This window comes from Ursus maritimus, unplaced genomic scaffold, assembly GCF_017311325.1.
Source record: "Ursus maritimus isolate PB19 unplaced genomic scaffold, ASM1731132v1 scaffold_6, whole genome shotgun sequence".
Classification (NCBI taxonomy): Eukaryota; Metazoa; Chordata; class Mammalia; order Carnivora; family Ursidae; genus Ursus; species Ursus maritimus.
Window position 1 is genome coordinate 20,893,221 of NW_024426774.1, and position 20,578 is coordinate 20,913,798.

The 20,578-nt window shown below is 48.3% G+C and overlaps 2 protein-coding genes and 1 pseudogene across 2 annotated transcripts in view; 1 reads left to right on the plus strand and 2 right to left on the minus strand.

Moving 5' to 3' along the window:
- Positions 1-8: 8 nt before the first annotated feature.
- PREB (prolactin regulatory element binding) lies at positions 9-3,870 on the minus strand. Its single transcript, XM_008700333.2, has 9 exons — positions 3,502-3,870; positions 2,714-2,906; positions 2,303-2,523; positions 2,038-2,118; positions 1,814-1,938; positions 1,439-1,612; positions 1,223-1,295; positions 867-1,026; positions 9-698 (listed from the first exon to the last, which is right to left on the minus strand). The coding sequence occupies exons 1-9, from the start codon at positions 3,634-3,636 to the stop codon at positions 604-606; spliced, it is 1,257 nt and encodes a 418-aa protein (XP_008698555.1). The 5' UTR covers positions 3,637-3,870; the 3' UTR covers positions 9-603.
- Positions 3,871-6,293: 2,423 nt separating this feature from the next.
- PRR30 (proline rich 30) overlaps positions 6,294-20,578 on the minus strand; it is a 30,631-nt gene continuing 16,346 nt past the window's right edge. The window contains exons 2-3 of the mRNA XM_008700331.2: positions 8,240-8,296; positions 6,294-7,985 (exon numbers count right to left, since the gene is read on the minus strand). Of these exons, the coding sequence (XP_008698553.2) occupies positions 6,425-7,627 (1,203 nt within the window). The 5' untranslated portion in view covers positions 7,628-7,985; positions 8,240-8,296 and the 3' untranslated portion in view covers positions 6,294-6,424. The remainder of the gene's footprint in view (positions 7,986-8,239; positions 8,297-20,578) is intronic.
- On the plus strand, positions 15,190-19,610 carry LOC103671916 (annotated as a pseudogene).

The window sequence follows — 20,578 nt, forward strand, 5'->3', positions numbered from 1 at the left end:
GTCTTAACTCAGCCTTCACTTATTTATTAAATATCAACTTTTCCTGAAGAATGGGCTGAGGTTCATTTTCCCTTTCTTCAAGGCTAGGGTAGACCATCCAGGAACTTACTGTATGTGTAGCCATGCTTGCTTGGAGCCACCAGCTGGACCGAGACGACAGCTTGGGTCTTCCTCTTGCCCCCTCCTTCCCTAACTGCAAGTTCCAGGCCAGTGCCTGCCCCAGCAAACACCAGGGGCTCGTGTGAAGAGCAACTGATGGACAGCAGTCCCTCCGGGTTCCTGGGCATCCTCACATATTTCTGGAGAGGACAAGCTCAACCCTGGAGCCTCTGTTAGGCAGAGGCAAGGATGCAGGTGGCGTGGCGTGGGCTGCAGATCCCACTGTCCTGGGTGGATCCACAGATGAAGAATGAAGGGTTCCCAGGACTCAGACTCACACAGGGCCACAGCCAAGCTTTCACGGGGCAGGGCAGGCAATGCCCATCAGTCTCATCAGAAGCAACCCCAAATGTGGACCCAGACGGGGTGAGCAATGGGGTCCAGGCCTCCACTCTGGTCTAGAAGGTGGCACTGTCCAGGCCCGATTTCCCAGGAGCAGCAAGGCTAAAGAAAACCTGGAAAGACACTCTGGAGCAGCACGATGGTCGTAATGATAAGCCCGACACACAGCAGGAGCAGCAGCCACACGGGAACACTCCCTGCACAAGGGGAAGGAAGGAAATCAGCAGGCAGAGGGACTTCACAGCCCTAAGAACAGAACCGTTCAAGAAGGGGGCCGATGGCTATAAATAAGCAGCCCATTCTCCAGGGGGCGAGGTTTTGCGATAGCTAGAGGCAGGGTGGTACCCCCCACCACAGTGACTCACTCCGCGAGGGCAGCAGGTGCAGCTGGCAACGACTATCCACAGCCACAGAGAACAGGGCAGTTTCATGGAACCCAAGGAGCTCTGGACCACGACCCTTCTCAGGTAGAAAGGCCACATCCGTCACGACAATGCCATGAGCCTCCCTCACATAGTAGAGGCGCTGGAGACAGAAGAACTAGTGAGGGAAGGCCCAGCTGAAAACATTCCTTCTGGAAAACATGCTCCCTGTCCCCAGATGGCCTTTCCTCTATGGGCTGGGCCAGACTCCTTCTCCGCACACTTAGACTGAAGCAGGCCTAGATCCCCGCCCCCGCCGCCGAAGAGCCCTGAGGGCTGTGCCCACCTCGACGCCTTACCTGGAGAGAGAAAGCTATGTAGATGGCGACCGAGCCCGTGACTGTGCCCAGGCCTAGGAAGGTACCCGACTCACTGAAACAAACAATCAAGTGTTCACTGTTCTGGAGGCCTGTGCGGCAACAGTCACTAACAGTGGGCTTCAGAGCCTCAGCCCGGACACCTTCCCGAGCTCCCCCAGGCACCCCGCAACCAGTCAAGCCACCACTGTCTCACACCTGACACTAAGGCAGGAGATGACTTCGTGGCCACAGGACTTGGTCCGAAGGGGCAGGAAGGTGGAGCCATCCCAGGCTGTGAGGTAGCAGGGTGGGGGCTGGCGCAGACGCTTGTGGGGAATCTGCACTGTGAAGAGTCGCAGCCTGGTAGGTTGGTCTGGAACCTGCCCAAACCTGGGGGGGGCCAGGCGAGAGGCCGTTCAGCTCCTGGGGCCTGCCCGGCCCTTCTCAGAGGTCTGTACCCTCCTGTACCCTGGTCAGGCCTGGGGTAATACCCACCAAGGCTGCAATCCTCCCGGGTTCCCCCCAGTCTTGTCCCACTCCCCCACCACATCTAGGCTGTGCCTCTTTTAGCTACCCTCTGGGGTCTCACACCTGCAGGCCTGGTAGCGGTAAGGCGTGTTAGAAAAGGTGGGTCCGTTCTCTTGCCAGTGCAGCTGTGTCACCAGCTGATCCTTCTGCCACACGGAGGCCTTAAGGTCCCAGCCCACAGTTACCAACTAGTCAGGAATCAAGATTCCAAGGATGGACAGTTAGGGGATCCACTTACTGGACAAGCAGCATAATCACCTACTTTCACCACCCTCTCACTTCCTCACCTTGCCATCAGGCCCCAAAGCCAGGTCCTCAATCTCTCCTTCGTGGGCTCTGAACTCCAGAACTTTCTCTAGGCTGGGTACCTGCGGCCAAACCACCAACATGGTTACCCCAGGTACCTGGCAAGAGCACCATGATCCCCACCCGTCTTCTTTTCTGCCATTCAGCGCAGGCTTCATTCACAAGTTTCCCAGAACCCACGTTCAGTTTCTCACAATTCTGGTCTTGTTGCTACTGATACTGATCCCCTAACCCCCAAAACCACACCTTCCAGATACGAACGAAGCCATCCGTCCCTCCAGTGGCAAGCAGGGTGTTATCGTGGTTGAAGCATACAACTTTTTGAAACGGATCAGGGCTGAAGTCTGTCTGCACCGCTTGCAAATTCTCTACACTGAGTTCTATCCCCTCCTGGTGGGTTTCAACTCCAGACTTCTTCTCCACTGGGGCTGCCCCCTTCCTCTGTCGAGGCCCCTGCTCCTTGGAACCTGCAAAACAAAGAGCCTGCCAGGTTCCAGGCTTCTATAGTAAGTAGCCTGGTCTCCTCCCTAGTGGTAAACATCAGGCTTCTTGCCTGCTACCATAACCCACACTTCCAGCCCCACTTTTTTTAGAAACCAAAATAAGTGATCTTACTCATTTAACCCTTTCCCCAAAGCTAAAGAGGGAGCTTCTCACCTGCCTTCTCTGCCTTAGTTTTGCCCTTCTGCTGATGGGTCTGGAAGCGCAGGAGCTGACAGTGGGCATCCTGCCCTGCGGCAAGGACGTTACCAGCCAGCGCCAAGTTCATGGTAGCCCGTGTCTCTGTGTCATGGGAGTGTAGCAAAGAGGCACTCAGGCGCCCATTAATCTGTTCTAGCTGTAGAAAGTGCTGTGGAAGAGAGAACCAGGATGAGCAAAGTTCAGGGGTGCCCAGAGAGCACGTCAAGGGCAAATTTAACATCCTATAGTCTAAAGCCCGACCCTTTTGGTTACTGCACTTTCTACTTTAAAAGGTTTTTTCCAGCCTACTTGCTTCTTTCCCTTTGTTTCTTTCTTTCAAACCACACAAATCTGTACAGCAAGCAGGGTTTGGATTAATACCTCCAGTTTACAAAATAATAGGGTGACCCTCAGAGGAGTGAAGAAACCTAGCCTGAAGGCCAAATGCAGCACTCCTGCCGCTGCTGAAGAGCAGTGGGACAAGTTTTTGCGGCCTCCTCAGAAAAGACCAGGATAAGACCCCTGGAGCTGCTCTTGAGGTCGAGTTGAAGCCCAAGTTCCTGCCTAAGCGGCGCTGTGTATTGTTTTTATTCTACCTTAGGAGTTCCTGGTGATACGTTCTTAGCTGAAATTCGCGCCGGGGCGCCCGAAAAGCCCAGGCTTCCCACCGCGGAGAGGCAAGGTCTTGAGGTGCGGCCATCCCCAAGACCCCCTACCACCATCACCCCTGGCGTGACCCGGCCCCACTGGCCCTGAGCTCTCACCACGCCATTCTTTATGCCCGTCTTGGCAGCACCTCCTCCGCCTGCAGCGATTAGCAGCCCCGTGCTGGGGTCGACCTGAAGCGCATACAACGGGAACGGGGCCCGGTACAGCTCTGGTGCCCGACGCCGGCCCATCCTGCTCGCCGCGCGCTTCACTGTACGTTCGGCGGCACCCGGGACATGCCGCGCCCGGCTTTCGACCCCTGTCCCGGCAGCTATTTAACTTGGTCCCGCGGCCGCCAGGAGGATTACCGACTCCTCTCTCACACCCTCCGAGTTGTTAAAACTCTAACCCAGAGATTTGCCAGAACCGCACTCGGGGATCCGGGTCTCCGCCCCTCGTCTTAACCCGCTCTGGCTCCTGCGCAGTGCGCACGCGCACCTAGCCCGCTGCTCTCCTTGCGCAGGCGCAGGACCGCCAATACGCGTCAGCACTAGCGGGCGGGTGACCCAACGCCCGCCCCAGGATTCCGTCCCCCTTGTGACGTCAGCCTCCACCATGTTTGTGCAGGTGGGGAGGCGTGCTCCCGTTCCTCCGCTGGGCTTGATGGTTCTGGAGAAACGGAGCTAATAAAAGTTAAGTGATGTTAACAAACCTTTAATAAATCTGTGGGGGGCTCTTAGCTGACTCAGTTGGTAGAGCATGTGACTCTTGATCTTGGGATTATAAATTCAAGCTTTGAGCCCCAGGTTGGATATAGATATGACTTTAAAAAAATCGTTGATTAGGGCTGTTCCCGTTTCAGGAGTGATACACAAGCTCAGCCTTTACCTTTTATCCCAGAGAGGAAGTGATTTGTTCCAGGTCACACACCTTGGAAAGTCAACATTTGGGAACACGAATGATATCTTTTGCCTTTTAATGGAGGCAGCGTGGACTTTAAAATAAAACTGGCTTCAAAAACTCAGTCCACCACTTCCTGGTTTGAGGAAACCGCTATTTATCTTAATAAAACACCTATCCTCTGTGGCAGATGTGAGAGTTGGCCATTCTTGCAGATCTGCACAGTACTCCTGCATTCAAGGGTATGGGAGGGGGCTGCTCCCTGCTAACGCCCTCAGAGGGAGGCAACTTGGCTCCCAGGCAGGGCAGGTCTATTTTCTGCCTGGCATTTCCATCTTCCTGAGGGGGCCCCTTGGGTTTCTGATCTCCAACATCAGACTCTTAATTTTTCTCTTCAAGTGAACCCCGAGGAATGTACGTTCCTTTAAGGAGACGCCTCCTGCTGCTCCCCTGGCTGCCTAAGTAAGCATCCTTGTTAACCTAAGGTGCACTCAAAGGAGTCCAGTGACTTCATCTTTGGGAATGCCATTATCTGTCCCACCAAATTGAATTAAATGTGTGAAGGGCCTCGCAGAGCCCGCTGCACATGTCAGGTGCAGGCCTTATGGATCTCATGCCCTCCTCAGATACACAGCACCTACTCTCCTGGCCACCCTATTTCCTTTGATTCTCCTCCTCCCCTTGTTTAGCTGTGGTCCCCAGTAGGTTCAGCTACCCGCTGTGTCTGCTCAGCAGGACGCTGATGTTACAGCAGGATTTCTTTTCCTTAAATGCCTGCAGTTCTTGGTCTCGCCTCTTCGAAGAATGGGGAGGTAGACCAGATGAAGAGTGGTGGGCAGCAAAGCCAAGTTTATTGAGCAACAGTACAGACCTCTTGAAGGGGGGGGCTAGAAAGTTGCCAATTTGGGTTAAATCTAGAGGTTTTTATGGGCGATTTGGTGGGGGGTGTTTTAATCCGATTAACTCTTCATGCGACTGTCACCCAATCAGGTTTTTTGTCCACACGCTCATCTACCTATCAGGTAATTGTTCACGTGGGAAAGGGTAGAGGGCTCCTTCCCGGCCCCCACCCCCACCCCTGGGGCCTGGGTTAGGACACCCAAGGCCATTCCCTTCCTTTCTGTCACATGAAATCCTCCTAGTAGGAAGACTTAAAAGCTGGGGGACTGAGTAAAGCCTAGAATAACAGAATGGGGTCTTTTTCCTTTTGAGGGTGGTTTCCTCTCAGGATGGATGGGGCAGCGGCGGGGGTGGGGGTGTGCTTACCCCTGCCTGCCTTCCTCCATCAGTGTGGAAAACAAAGGGAAAAGAAAAAATTAAATTTCTTTGTAACTTACCACTTAACAGCCCATCGACAAGTCCTTGAGACAGGTGGGGGGGGTGTGTGACTGTCCTCTAGAAACTCAAATGCCTCAATGTTAATACTTTGCTAGAGGCAAAAGGCAACCTTAGTTTAACATTATGCCAACTTCTAGGATCCTGGAAGTCTCGTTTAACATATTAAAATTCCTCTGGAAACTTCCTTTATCTCTGCCCCCAAGATATATGTTAGCAATCATCCTCCAAGCATATGGCCCACTGATAAACATCCGAAGAGTCTCACGACTAACGTTTTATTAGGCTGGAATAAACGACCTTTTCCTAACAATACCTAGCCCTCTTGAGGTCCTGGAAACCTTGCTTCCAAAATTCCTTGGAGACTTAGGCTATCCCTAACCCCCTCCCAACCTGAAAGTATATAATCAGCCACCCCTCACAACTCCAGCGCAGCTCTTTCTGCCCATGGGTCCCGTCCCCGCGCTTTAATAAAACCACCTTTTTGCACCAAAGACATCTCAAGAAGTCTTTCCTGTTCACTCCAAACACAAACATTTCCACATCAGACACCAACACAAGCTTTGCAGGGTCCGGCTTTATTGACACGCTACAGGCCGAATGGGATCTAAGTTGCCCTTCATCCTCTTCAGCCAGGAGACAGCAGACTCCATAAGGGGCTCCCAGGGTTCAAGGCTGGAGAACACACCTGACCTCCTGCCAGCCAGCCCTTCAGGGTGTCTCGGGGGCTCCCCAAGATCTGGGGCCTGGTGGGGGCGGTGGGGTTCAGAGGAGGTGCTCCAGAGAGCCTCCTCGGCTCTGGAACTAGGGTGGTGACTTTCGGAGAATGGGCTCTGGAGAGGCAGGCCTCTTGGGCGCAGAGGAAGGCCTGGGTTTCGGGGAGACAGTGGCCTGTTTGGGTGCCTGAGGTAGAGGCCCTGAAAAGCACATAGAGTTTGGTGATTGAAGGCCTGTAGATCTGAGACTCGCCATCCGGGAGGAGGGTGTTCCCCGGGCTGGATCTGCCGGCACCTGAGCCACTGGTGCTTGAGCGGCTGGAGCCTGGGATGCCCGGGTTTGATATCCACGGGCCTGAGCAGCCTTGCGCTGAGGCCCTGCTTCCTCTGGCCTTCTTTCTGGCAACAGATGCAAGGCCCTGGCCTGGCCCCGAGGCAGGCGGAGGCCAAAACCAATGCCTATGCGGAGCGGTCCGGATTCCTGGCCCTGTGCACAGGGCAGCAGCTGGGGGAAGGCAAGCAGCCGGGGTCCAGTCCTGTACCTGGGGATGGGGCAAGAGGGGCTGCGGGGCTTGAGGCACACCAGGCATATAGGATATTCTACAACTGGGGCCTGGCCAGTTCTGCCTAGCCACAGGCGCTGCAAAAGCAGGAGCCGCAGGTCGTGTGCAATGCGGCGGTGCCCCAGGTGGACCACCAGGGCCTGGGCCAGGGCTCCTGGGTCCCTGAACTCTGCAGGGTCCCTCTCGCTTGCCACGCATTCTCCCACCATCCCAGGGGACCCGGTGTCCCCGTACTGATGCCAGGGCCATGTCTGCCTGTTTGAGTGGACCCCACCAGAAGGTAGGCTGGGGGTCGGGGAAGTGACAGTGGAGCTAAGGCAGTCTCCTGGGGGGGAAGGAGACTGGCAATGAGAGTGGGGAAGAGAGGTGTTCTGGAGCTGAGAGGGAGAGGAGGAATGAGTATGAGTAGGGGAGGGGTATAGCCGGTGGGAGGGAGAGGAAGAGGGTGGAAGGGAAAGAGAGAGGTAATTCTGATGAAAGAAACTGGGGGAACTTGGGAGAGAGGAAGAGTAAGGGTGTAGGATAAAGTCAGAATTTGAGTCAGAAGAGTAGAAACCGGAGCCAGGAGAGTGGGACCGTGGGGGAGGGGTGCAAGGGGGTGGTCTCTGGGGAGGCAGAGGCTGTAGGTGGCTGGGTGGGGAGTCCACAAGTTGTGAGGGGCCCAGAGGGGGGCGCCCAGGGGGCGCTGCGTTCTGTAGCAGCACCTGGTTCTTGTTTTGAGGCAACATTGCCTTGAATTCAGAAGGGACTGGGGCCTCAAGACCAGAGACGAGAGACCCGGCAGAATCAGGACCAGTATCTCTGAGGCCAGACCTGGCTGAGAAATCAGGGCCTTCTGTGTCCAAGTGTGACTCCAGTCAGGTGTTGGTACAGCTGTTGGTGGCAGGACAAGGAGACACCCAGCCCCGTAGCACTAGGCTCTCTGAACGTTTGGGCGGGAGCTTGGGTCTAAACTTGGCCTCTCACTTTGCAGTCAGCCATTGATGAGGGATGTCTAGGGATGGAGAATCAGAGCTGCCTCTTGGGAGCTGAGGCCCAGCAGCAATTATCTGGCTGGGCTCGGGAGGAAGACACAGCCCATGGGACCTGTAGAGAAAGAAACAGAATCTAAGATATTGGGAGAATTGGTCCACTTCCGGCTCTGAAGACCGATTTACCAAGACCCTGAATACATGTCACCTTTGGGGTCAGAAGAGCTGGCAAAATGCTCCAGGGAAGGTGAGAGATGAGGAGGAGAAGAATGAGGGTGGGGAGGTAGAATGGAGTCAGAGGAGGGGGCTTGAGGATGGCCCCTGAGATGGGACTAGAAATCGGGGTGTTCTGGTGCTGTGAGTTCTTACCAATGAGGGTTCCTCTGAGCTGTGTTTCACAAGGCCCTTCAGCAATGAGGAACCTGGCTGAGAGAGAGAGGAACAGTCACAAAATGGCAGATACAGCCCCTCTGTCCCCACCTCTGTCACCCTAAACTCACTCTGACCCAGATTTCTGTCTGAACCTTGCCCTCGGTGGTCCTTCAGCCAGGAGGAGGTCTTCTGTTACAGATTTCTGCTCCCCTAAACCCAAGTCAGGGAGTCTACGAGCATCCTGGTTTCCTGCCCCTCCGGTTTCCCTGACTCCTTGTCACCCCTGATGCTGATGTCCTCTGGCTCAGCCGGGCCCTCAGCGCGCCCAGCAGCAGGACCAGCAGCAGCAACAGCAACAGCGGGACCAGCTGGTGAAAACTTCTGGGAGACTGAACTTAGTCTACGGGGCGGCGTTGCCGCCCCCCTTGGGAGCTGGGAGCCCCATTCCCTGGGGACAGCTCTCCCTGGCATCTAGTGCCTATGTCATAAAGGTCAGGTGCTGACATAATACACTCTCCTCCCCCTCAGGGCTCTAGGACCTTCTCTCAGAGACCATCCAAAGGCTGGCCCTTGACAAAACTAAAGCAGACAAAATGCTTTGGGGCACTCAATCTCCCTGTCGGGACCTAACCTTCCCCTTCCTCTCTGCCCATATACTTCACAGTTCCCACTGCCTCCTACATCCGGGGTTCTCTCCAACCCTATGGCCTCTCTCAGCTGGGCTTTCTCTTCAAAGCCCTGTTTTCTTTTGCTTTCTAAGCAGTGGCTCATTATACCATTTCCACCCTTGGGATATACTTCTATGTTTTCATAGCTACTTTCTCAAGAGCTCTAGTGAGGTATAATGTACACACCATACAACCCACACATTTAAAGTGTGCAGCTCACTGTTTTCTAGTTTACTCACAGGTTGTGCAACTATCACTTATATCTAAGCACGTTCTTCTTTTTGATGGTGTCTATATCCAGACAGATCAATGGTAGTTATAGATATATCCTATTGGCGTCTTTTCAAAAAAGTATCTGTTTCATTTAAGTTATCTATTCTTATTGACATACGGTTGTGTGTATTTATGTATAGAGATAGATAGACAGATGGATAGAGATTTATTATAAAAATTGGCTCATGTATCTGTGGAGGCTGAGAAGTCCGAAGGTCTGCAGTCAGCAAGCTGGATACCAGGAGAGCTAATGGCATAGTTCCGGCCCAAGTCCAAAGGCCTGAGAACGAGGAAAGCTGATGGTGTCAGTTCCGCTCCAAATCTGAGTCCAAAGGCAAAAGAAAAATGAGGCCCCAGCTTGAAGATAATCAGGCAGCGAGAGTGAATTCTCCCTTATTCTGCCTTTTTGTTCTATTCAGGCCTTCGATGATTGGATGAGGCTCACCCGCATCGGGGAGGCAAGCTGCTTTCCCACTCCGTTTACCAATTTGGACATTAATCTCATCCGAAACACCCTCACAGACACACCCAAAATAATGTTTAACTAAATGTATGGGTACCCCATGGCCCAGTCAAGTTTACACATGAAATTAACCATCACAATATGTGACTGAAAGATGAGATGCCCTTCCAAGAGGCTATGATGCCTATATTAAAGGAGGCTGTGCCCATATCAATATTTCTAATTGTCAGGGCACCCAGGTGGCTCAATCAGTTAAGCGTCTGCCTTCAGTTCTGGTCATGATCTCAGGGTCCTGGGATCGAGGCCCATGTCGGGCTCCCTGCTCAACGGGGAGTCTCCTTGTCCCTCTGCCTCTCCCCCACCCCCTGCTCATGCTCTCTCTCACTCTCAAATAAATAAATAAATTATTTAAAAAATATATATCTAATTGCCTTTTTTTTTTTTTTTCAGGTGCTCTGGAGGTTTTTTCAGTCCAGGGCGAGTCATAATAGATTTAGGAAAGAGTAAGAGTCATGGCTTGTATAAAGTGAAAGAAGGAGAAGGGCACTTATGAAAAGGTGGGTGGTGGGAAAGGGAAACGAGGCAAAATCTCGGGCACGTCAGTGTTAGGGAGGAGGAAATAGGTAAGTTGAGATCCGGCCTCCAGGACTGAGGGGCTTCCTGGGACATGACACTTGTAGTGCTAAAACCAAGACAGTTCTAGATAAACTGGGACAATTGGTCACCCTCTTGGACCTAGAGTCCTTTTGGAAAATGTTCACATTTCCCTAGGGGTATGAGGATCCCAATTTGAAGATTGCTGTTCAAACAAAAATTTGTATAATACTTTCAATTTTCACTAACCAATCTCTCCCTTAGTTTGTGTTAATTACCCTACGCTTAGTAAAACTTTATTGACCAAGTGAGTAGAGGTTCTCTAAGCACTTGGCGTCCAAGTTGGAAATGTGATATTGTAATGAACTTGTTTGAGTTTTCTAGTTGTTTCCTATTACAGGTATCATCCACCACACACTCTTCCCACTCTTCACTTCTCCAATCCTAGGCATGAACACCGTGTTTTATTTCTTTCAAATGCCAAATAGCATACTCTTTCCAGAAACCTGCACATGTTTCTTAAGAAGATAGGTGAATGAATGGGTAAATTGAAAATAAATTTGACCTTGGCACTTTTTTCTTCTCTTTTCTGTTTGAGTTGCACATATGATAGAGTAGGAAGGGCCTGTTTGCAGAACTACCTTGAGTATTCATGGAGAAGTCATAAGAGAGATGTCAGTTAACTGCAGATCAGTATATATATTAATATATACATAATATATAATATTAATATATATTAAGAAAGGGGAAAAAGACAAATTCTAGGATCTCAAATTGGTTTCTAGTTGCTTGGTAGGAAAAAATTTAACCGGATTATTAAACAGAATGTATATGAGCTCTTAGAAAGGAAACTGATGATCACAAGGGCCAGAGTTGGTTCTAGTAAAGTAACTTGTAAAGTGCTTGGTTCAAGGAAAGTAAGGGCCATCTGGAAGTGGCGTGTATGCTATGTCATTGGGGAAACAATTATATCTGGACTTTTACTTTCCTGGACAAGAGATGTGCTCTTGACCATGCCAACTAAAACACAACAGCCTAAAGTAAGTGCCAGAATGCCAATTTTTAAAAAGTAGCTCACATAAACGGGTAATAATTCACATATTCTCTCTCTACAGTCTAGGAATTTGGGGAGAAAAAATGTGCAGAATCCACCTCATTGATCTACCATGAGAAATCATAGTTGCAGGGACTGACTTATTGCTTTCAATATCATCAGTATTCTCAAATCATGGAGCTAGACCTGCCTGGGAGTCAGAAAGATGTTTGATGCTTGGTCTCAGAAGAAGGGAAGTTGAGCAAATTAATGAATTCATTGCCTAATGACACCTAGCTAAGAGAGTTGGTTTCATTCGCATCAATAGAAATATTCAAATAATGTTGGGCAAAGTTCTACCTTTTCTGTACAGTGCTGGGGTGAGTATGACTGGATTTGCCTCTATGACCCTTCGCTTCTTACTCTTCCAAAGTGGATTGACACATTCTCTCAAACCGGCTACTAAGGAGACTTGCTAGATGGGAACTGAAATCTACATACCTGCGCTTTGACCCCAGGTGAATTGCTTTTGCCTTTCAGCAATGCAATGTACCTTATCCCCAAGTGCTTGTACCTAAATATAGTCCTTAAGTACTTACTACATGTATTTTCCCACATTATTTTTATTTTCTACTTTCTAAATGAGTTTTATAATTTGGGAATTGTAATAATCCCTATATATATATTTTTAAGTTTATTTATTTGGGGTCCCTGGGTGGCTCAGTCAGTTGAGCATCAGACTCTTGATTTTGGCTCTGGTCCTCATGTCAGGGTCGTGGGATCCGGCTCCATGCTCAGTGTGAAGTCTGCTGGAGATTCTCTCTCTCTCTCTCTCTCTCTCTCTCTCTCTCCCCCCTCCCTTGCTTGCTCTCTCTCTAATAAATAACTAAAATCTTTTAAAAATTTAAAAATAAAAGTTTATTTATATAAGTAATCTCTACACCCAAAATGGGGCTCGAACTCACAACTCGGAGATCAAGAGCTTCAGCCTTTTCTGACTGAGCCAGCCAGGTGCCCCTCCCTGTATATTTTGATTTCATCAAGGTTTTGACTAAGTATGGTGGTGGAAAAATGTGAGCCAGACAGTTGAATCACTATTGCTTTTTTTGCCTTTTATCTCTTATTGTTCTTTGAAGTATACAAATAATACACAAATAAATTCCACTGTACAAAATCCAAACAGGGGCGCCTGGGTGGCTGTAGGTTAAGCATCTGCCTTCAACTTGGGTCATGATCCTGGGATCCTGGGATCCTGGGATCCTGGAATCAAGCCCCATATCAGGCTCCCTGCTCAGCTGGGGTCTGCTTGTCCCTCTCCCTCTGCCCCTACAGCCCCACCCCCACCCCGCTCGTGCTCTTTCTTGCTCTCTTGTGTGCTCGCTCTCTCTCAAATAAATAAAATCTTTATGAAAAAATCCAAACAATACAGAAGTATACAGATAAAATTTAAAAATTAGCCTTGACTGTCTTCCAATTTTTACTCTCTCCAGGGATATTCACTGTTTGTCCTATATTTTGGATATAGCTAATATCTTGAGTTTATTAACTATCATTCAGTATCTTGGCTTAGGGATCTCTATGTAGTCTATCGGTTACTAAAAGGGGTATGTAAAGATCAGCTCTTCATTGATTCATCTGTTTCGCATTTCTGTCAGTTGTCACTGGATATACTTTTGAGGCTGTGTTATTAGGTGCTAAAATACACTTAAAATGATTCTTCTTGTTCCATTGTTCCTCTTGTCATTTAGCAAAACACAATAACCTTTAAGATAAGCCAACCAAGCTTTCCTTTCAAGAAGCTGGAAAAATGAACACTAGGGGAAAAGTGAAGTAATGAGAAGGAAGAAAATAAAAAATGAGAAGGCTAAAAATTAATGAAATTGACACTTAAAAATACGATAGAATCACACTCACCAGTATGGCAATTACAACACAGAGACCAGAAAATAACAAGTGTTGGCAAGGGTGTGGAGAAATTGGAACCCCTGTGCACTGCCGGTGGGAATGTAAAATGGTGCAGCTACGATGGAAAACAGTACAGCAGTTCCTTCAAAACTTAAAAATAGAATTACCACATGACACAGCAGTTTCACTTCTGGGTGTGTACCCAAAAGAACCGAAAGCAGGGTCTCGAAGAGATACTTGGACACCCTTGTTCACAGCAGCATTATTCGCAGTAGCTAAAAGATAGGAACAACCCAAAATGTCCATTGACCGATGAATGGATAAACAGAATGTGTATAACCATACGACGGAATATTATTCAGCCTTAAAGAGGAAGGACATTCTGACACAAGCTGCAACACGGATGAACCTCGTGGATGCGCAAAGTGAAATCAACCAGTCACAAAAGGACAAATACTGTAAGATTCTACCCCTATGAGGCTCTTAGAATAGTCAGATTCATAGAGACAGAAAGTTCAATGGTGGTTGCCAGGAGCCAGGGGTAGGGAGAATGGGAAGTTATTGTTTAATGAGTATAGAATTTCAGTTTTGGGGTGCCTGGGTGGCTCAGTTGGTTAAGCCTCTGGCTTCAGCTCAGGTCATGGTCCTGGGACCCTTTGATCGAGCCCCTCGTTGGGTTTTCTGCTCAGCGGGGAGTCTGCTTCTCCCTCTCCCTCTGCCCCTTCCCACCCCCCCACCCCTGCCCCCCGGGCTCATGCTCTCTCTCTCACACTCTCTAATATAAATAAATAAATAAGTAAGTAAATTTTTAAAAGTTTTCAGTTTTGCAAGATAACAAATGTCCTGTGAATGGATGACAGTCATGTTTGCACAACAGTGTGAATGTACTTAATACCACTGAACTGTATACTTAAAATGGTTAAAATGGTACATTTTATGTTATGTCACAATTTTTTAGAAATAATTTTTTTTTACCATACAGAGTATTAAAAAAAGAAAGTCTGGTCCTTGAAAAGATAGATAAGCTAAGCATACTTCTGGTAACACTTATTAAGAACAAAAAGAGAGCTGGGTGTAAATATAATACAGAACAACAAAAAAAAGAGAAAGTATCTAGAGACATAGTAGAGATTGATTTAAAAATAAGAAAAGAGGGTTCCCATAGTAGTAGTGAAACTTGTAGGGCACTTCTATAATGCTTGAGGTACCAGGAGAAGTTTGAGTGACTATTCTAGAAGGGGAGGAAGAAGGCTGCTCTTCTTTTTTTTTTTTTATTTTTTAAAAAGATTTTATTTTTATTTATTTGACAGAGGGACAGTCAGCGAGAGAGGAAACACAAGCAGGGGGAGTGGGAGAAGAAGAAGCAGGCTCCCAGCGGAGGAGCCCGACGTGGGGATCACGCCCTGAGCCAAAGGCAGACGCTTAACGACTGAGCCACCCAGGCGCCCCCAAGGCTGCTCTTCTTTTTTTTTTTTTTATTTTAAAGATTTTATTGATTTATTTGACAGAGAGAGACAGCCAGCAAGAGAGGGAACACAAGCAGGGGGAGTGGGAGAGGAAGAAGCAGGCTCCTAGCGGAGAAGCCTGATGTGGGGCTTGATCCCAGAACGCCGGGATCACGCCCTGAGCCAAAGGCAGGCGCTTAATGACTGTGCCACCCAGGCGCCCCACCAAGGCTGCTCTTCTTATCACCTCCCATTGGCCCCACCGCCTAGCAGAAGGATCTTGAGCTTGTCAGGCACTTCTTTTTCAAAGGGACTTCAATCAGTATCCAAGAGGTCATTGTTCCAAGTGTAAATAACAGCTCCTGAGAGACGGGGCTCAAGTTCTGAGGGGAAGATACTCCTACCCTACATCCACTTCCTCTCTAGACCTTCTTGACAGCCAAATGCGGCTGTGCCTGGGCTCTTGCCGTAAGTAGCCTGTGATAGGGGGGCTGATGGCGCCGTGCTGAAACAAAACCCAGGAAGAGGAGAACCTGTCATCAGCAGTAGAGGCCAACGGAGCAGCCATGAGGCCCAACTTCCACGAGCTGGACAAGTTCCTGGGACCATGTTTGTGTTCAACCCAAGAACTAGAGATCCCAGACCAACTTCAAAAGCCAATACATGATAGAGAAGCTGGGCCTTCACCCATCTGCTGCCTGCATGTTCCACGAAGCCCACCCAGACCAGTGTGGCAGAGCCTGCCCTGGTGTGTCCGTGGCCTAGCTGCTGAAGAGGAAGCATAAAGTGGCGACAAAGTTCCGCTTCGAAGAGCCACCCACACACATTCATACAGGTAGTACCGTGCCACAGAGATAGCCAGGCACAGCATGGACTGGAGCTGTGCCCTGGAGACGAGTTTCACCATGCAGAACCCCACTGCCTTGGAGATCAGCTTGAAGATGGTGGAATGCTAGAAATGGCCTCTGCACCTTCTGGCCTGGGAAGTGCCCCTCCTTGTACATCAGTCTCACTCTCTCCTGGTTCACCACACTGTTGTTCACTGTGTAAGTTTTCCTTTATACACCAACATCCCTGCAGTGGACACAACACCGAGGTGATAGCCTGAGAGTCCCAGGTTCATCTGACCATGACCTTGTGGTCCTTCTGAGGACTGAGCCTTCAGGTAGGGGAGCTCCCCAAGGGTGTCCAGGTCACCTAACTCTGAAAAGGCACTTGGCACAAGAAGATCTCTTTCCACATGGCTCTGAGTGTGGCTTCAATACTTTCTTCCTTCCTACTCTGTGTCCTGCCAAGGCTCAGAAAAGTTGGAGTCAGATCTCCCTTCTTCTCTGATAGGTAAGTTCTTACAGAAGGAAAGAGATACTACGCATTTACCAACTGGAAGGGTTTCCATGGATTCCTCTATAAGTCTGACTTTGGCACTGACCTGATTAAATTTCAGATGGAAGCTTCTGGGAGACGTCTGTCTTAGCAACAACTTAATGACTTTTAAGAAAGAATATTGAACTAAAAGCCTAGGAATATCCACCATTCATTCCATGGGCCACTCCTCATCTCACGGATGGTTAGAATGCAAGAAACTCTGGACTGTCCAATGAGCTCCCTAGAATTTTCTGTGGGTGGCTTTTTGAACCTGGTCTGAGGATCTTGGGATGGGAGCCCCTGCTGACTTTTAGCTCATCACCGAAAGGTTGGCATCTACTACCATCCAGGTAGCTAACATATATATGGGAGGACAAAAGACAGTTCTGTTATGTCTGAAAAATATATTTTTGCTCTATCCTTCAAAATGCCATTCTTCTGTCCTGAGGTCCTGATAGGCAGTTCTCTCAAGATTAGAACAATGTCTGCCCCCAAAGGGGCTGTACTTCCCATAGACATGCTTGCTCTTTTTTTGAGAGAGAGAGAGAGAGTGCGCGTGAGCAGGGGCAGGGGTTGGGCAGAGGGAGAGGGAGAGAGAGACTCTTTAAGCAGGTACCATGCTCAGCAGGGAGCCCAACTCGGGGCTTGATCTCACAACCTTAAGATCATGACCTGAGCCAAAATCTAGAGTTGGACACTTAACTGACTGAGCCACCCAAGCGCCCTAAATCAATTTTAATCTTGCCAGTCCAGCCACAGAACTGTTAGCCTTTTAGAGTCACTGGAACTTTGGGTTTTACCAGAGATCCAAGACCATGACCATTTTTGTGGGCCAAGTGTTGTTCCTGGGCAAACTGCCTGGCCATTCTCAGAGTTCTACACTGTTCTTCTCAAGGCTGAGAAATGCGGACGTTTTTGAAAGAAAATTTCTGCTGAAGAGGACTTCTGTTTTCTTCTCATTTCCTTGGAGACATATTTCTAAGAGTATTTTGTACACTAAATTCCTGAATGAAATGGCTAAATTCATAGAAAAATATAAAATATTAAGTATTGATAAGAAGAAACAAGGCACTTCAATCCATCAATAAGAAACCAAAGAAATTGAGGTGAAAGTTAACATTTCTTCCTCTCTTCACCAAAGGAAAACTAGGCCCGGTGGTTTTACAGGTCAGTTTTACCAGACTTCAAAGAAGGGTTAATTTCTATCTTATGTAAAAAGTTGTTCCAGAAAGTAGAAGAGTGAGAGCTCCCCAGCTCATTTTATGAGGTTAGTGTAACCTCGATCCCAAAGCCAAATAATGACAGTGAAAGAGAAGAAAACTAGACTCTCATTTCACTTACAAGATGGCTGTAAAAATCCTAAACAACATATTAACTATATGAATCAGAGAGTGTATTTAAAAAGAAAAAAAAACTAATCACAAGCAGATGGGATTTATCACAGGAACTCAAGCAAGATTTAGTATCAGAAAATACAACAAAATAATTTAACATATTAATAGACTGAGGGAGGAAAATCATGACTGTATCTCAGTTGATGCAGAAAAAGCATTTGATCAAGTTTTGCATCTACTTACGATTTGAAAAACACACCGAAAACCTCTTAGCAAACAAGGACTAGACGGATACTTCCTTAACTTGGTAAAGGTTATATATCAAAAGCCTACAGCAAATATTACACCTAGTGGAGAAATTCTAGATACATTCTACACAGGGAGGAAAGGGTGCCTGCTAGCATTACTTGTGGCTAACACAGTATCAAAAGCACAAGTCAATGCTCTAAGGAAAGAAAAAGAAGCAAGTATAAAAATTGGAAAGGAAGAAATACAATTGTGATTTTTTTTTAATCTACTTAGAAAAACCAGTGAAAGCAACAGAGTTTTAAGACTAAGAAAGTTCAGCAAGGTTGCTGGATTCAAAACAAACTTTATTTATTTATTTATTTATTTATTTATTTATTTATTTATTTATATATTTATTTAGTAAACAGGATCTTTTTTTAAAAGATTTTACTTATTCGTTTGAGAGAGAGGGAACACAAGCAGGGGGAGTGGCAGACAGAGGGAAAGGGAGAAGCAGGATGCGGGGCTCGATCCCAGGACCCGGAGATCATGACCTGAGCCAAAGGCAGACACTTAACTGACCGAGCCGCCACCCAGGCACCCCTCAAGACAAACTTTAAAAATTTGCTAGCATTTCTGTATAGCAGCCATCATTAACTAGGAAAGAAAATATAATAAGAGCATTTGCAAAAGCAATAAAAACTGTGAACTACTTAGTTCAACAAAACTGTAAACTATTTCACTTGAGGCAAGAATACATAGACATTCATGGAGTAAATTCTGCAATTAATAAAGGATATAAAAGATATTTAAAATAAAATGAGAGACATTTCATGTTCTTGGAATGTTTGACTCAAAAGTATAAAGATGGCAATTCTCCCCAAATCAACCCATGTATTCAATAAAATCCCAATCAAAATTTCAGTTGAACTTTCTAGGAACCCAATGAACTTTCTCTAGAATCTAAATGGAAAAATAAGGGTCCAGAAATAACGAAGCCAACCTTGAAAAATAGGAGGAAAGAGGGGAGCTTTATCCTACCAAATAATAAGACATGCTACAAAGTCATAACAATAAAAGCCGTGTGCTATTAGCTCAAACACAGACAAAAAGATCAGCAGGACGGAATAGAGAACTCAGAAATTGACCAATGAATAAATATGGGAACTTATTATATGATAAAGTGGGAGCTGCACCTGAGCAGGGAGACAGAATGGACTGTTCAGCAGGTGATGTTGGGAAAACAGTCTCCCTATATGGAGAAAAATGAAATGCAATCTCCCACCAAGCGCCACACACAAAGGATGCTTGAGCTTGTCAGTTACCAGATAAAGGCAAATTAAAGCAGCCCTTTATAGCTATCCTACCACAAAACTGGGAATCTGGTTGATACCAGGTGGTGTTGAGCACGTGGGGCTGAGGGCCCTGAGCAGGGCTCTTGGACGTGCAGACTCTGCCGCCGCTCTGGATGGCACTCTGGCAATACTCGGTCAGTTAACCCAGTGGGGAACCTGGTCTCAATGACAGTAGAGGGACCTCCTCCCAAAGATACTAGCATGGCCACTTGCTGAGCTGTGGGGGGCCCCCAGATCAGCAGAGCTGCTGGCACAAGAGTCCCAGCTGGTGTTCCAGGGCCCCAGGATCCTGCAGGACTTGGGAGGTTGGTGGGCCACCCCAACAGGTGATGACCCCACAAGGAAGAGGCATTATTGCGGCCTCTGCAGCTGCTGCCACAGCCAGGACTGCAGGGGGGTCCCAACCCAGTATCCATCTGGCCATGGGGGTGTTCCCCCATCTATGGGCTAAGGGGTGCCCCCTCCAGACATGATGGGCTCGCCACCTGGCCTGAGGCCTCCCATGGGTCCCCCGGTGGGGATCCCTCTGGATGAGCAACTCCAATGGGCACGCCCCCTCCAGAGATGCAGGCACCCTCCTCCCACCCCAGAAGTGAAGGCCTCTCCCCCAGGAGTACGCCCACCAAGGCCCTAGACTCATCTTGACCCTTATCAGCTCCCTGCCTATTTCCCGAAAGGCTGTACGTAGTCCTTTTACTTTCTTGTGGCCTGTGAAACTAGTTTATAATAAGCTCTTAAGAATATTATGAAACAGGGGTGCCTGGGTGGCTCAGTCATTAAGCGTCTGTCTTCGGCTCAGGGCGTGATCCCGGCGTTATGGGATCGAGCCCCACATCAGGCTTCTCCGCTAGGAGCCTGCTTCTTCCTCTCCCACTCCCCCTGCTTGTGTTCCCTCTCTCGCTGGCTGTCTCTCTCTCTCTGTCAAATAAATAAATAAAATTTAAAAAAAAAGAGAATATTATGAAACAAACAAAAAGCCCACATAGGATTGAATGGAAGCAGTAACAGTGAAGCTTATCGTACAATACCTACTACCTACTTAATACTGTATTATATACTGATAATATAAAATGCTTTATCATTTTAATGAATTTTAACTTTATTCATACAATGATGCACAGGGTTGAGTAACACATGTTGCATGAGCTCTCTACGGCTGCTTAACAAATCAGCCCAAACTTAAACAACAATAAACATGTGTTGCCTCCTGTAGCTTCTGTGGGTCAGAAGGTCTATGGCTGAGGGCAGCGTAGCTGGGTGACTCTGGCTCTCGGGGACACTCCTGAGTCGCACTCAAACTGTTGACCAGGGCTGCAGTCTTCTGAAGGCTGAAGGGGGGGTGGCACGGGGGGGGGTGGCATTCTGAGGTGGTGACTCCCATGGTGGCAGGTGATTGCGGGCTGTTGGTGAGAAGCTCCCTTCCTCACACCTGGGCCTCCCCTCAGCAGGACCCGACGCCTTCATGACAGCTGTGGCTTCCCCTAGAGCCAGAGGACCAAGGGATCCCAGGAGGAAGCTACAGAGTCTTTTACAACCTAGTTCCAGAAACTGCACGCTGACACTGCTGCCACGTTTTGTTTTGACTTTTTTTTAAGGTTTCCTTTATTCATTTGAGAGAATGTGAGCGAGAGAGAGCGTGGGGGAGGAGGGGCAGAGGGAGAGGGAGAAGCAGG

Excerpts from the sequence above, each read along its gene's own strand:
- PREB (XM_008700333.2), bottom strand. The coding sequence starts at position 3,636 with ATGGGCCGGCGTCGGGCACCAGAGCTGTACCGGGCCCCGTTCCCGTTG. Across the intron at positions 1,613-1,813 it reads TACCGCTACCAGGCCTGCAG|GTTTGGGCAGGTTCCAGACC; the intron begins GTGTGAGACCCC and ends GGCCCCCCCCAG. Across the intron at positions 1,027-1,222 it reads ACATAGCTTTCTCTCTCCAG|CGCCTCTACTATGTGAGGGA; the intron begins GTAAGGCGTCGA and ends TTCTGTCTCCAG.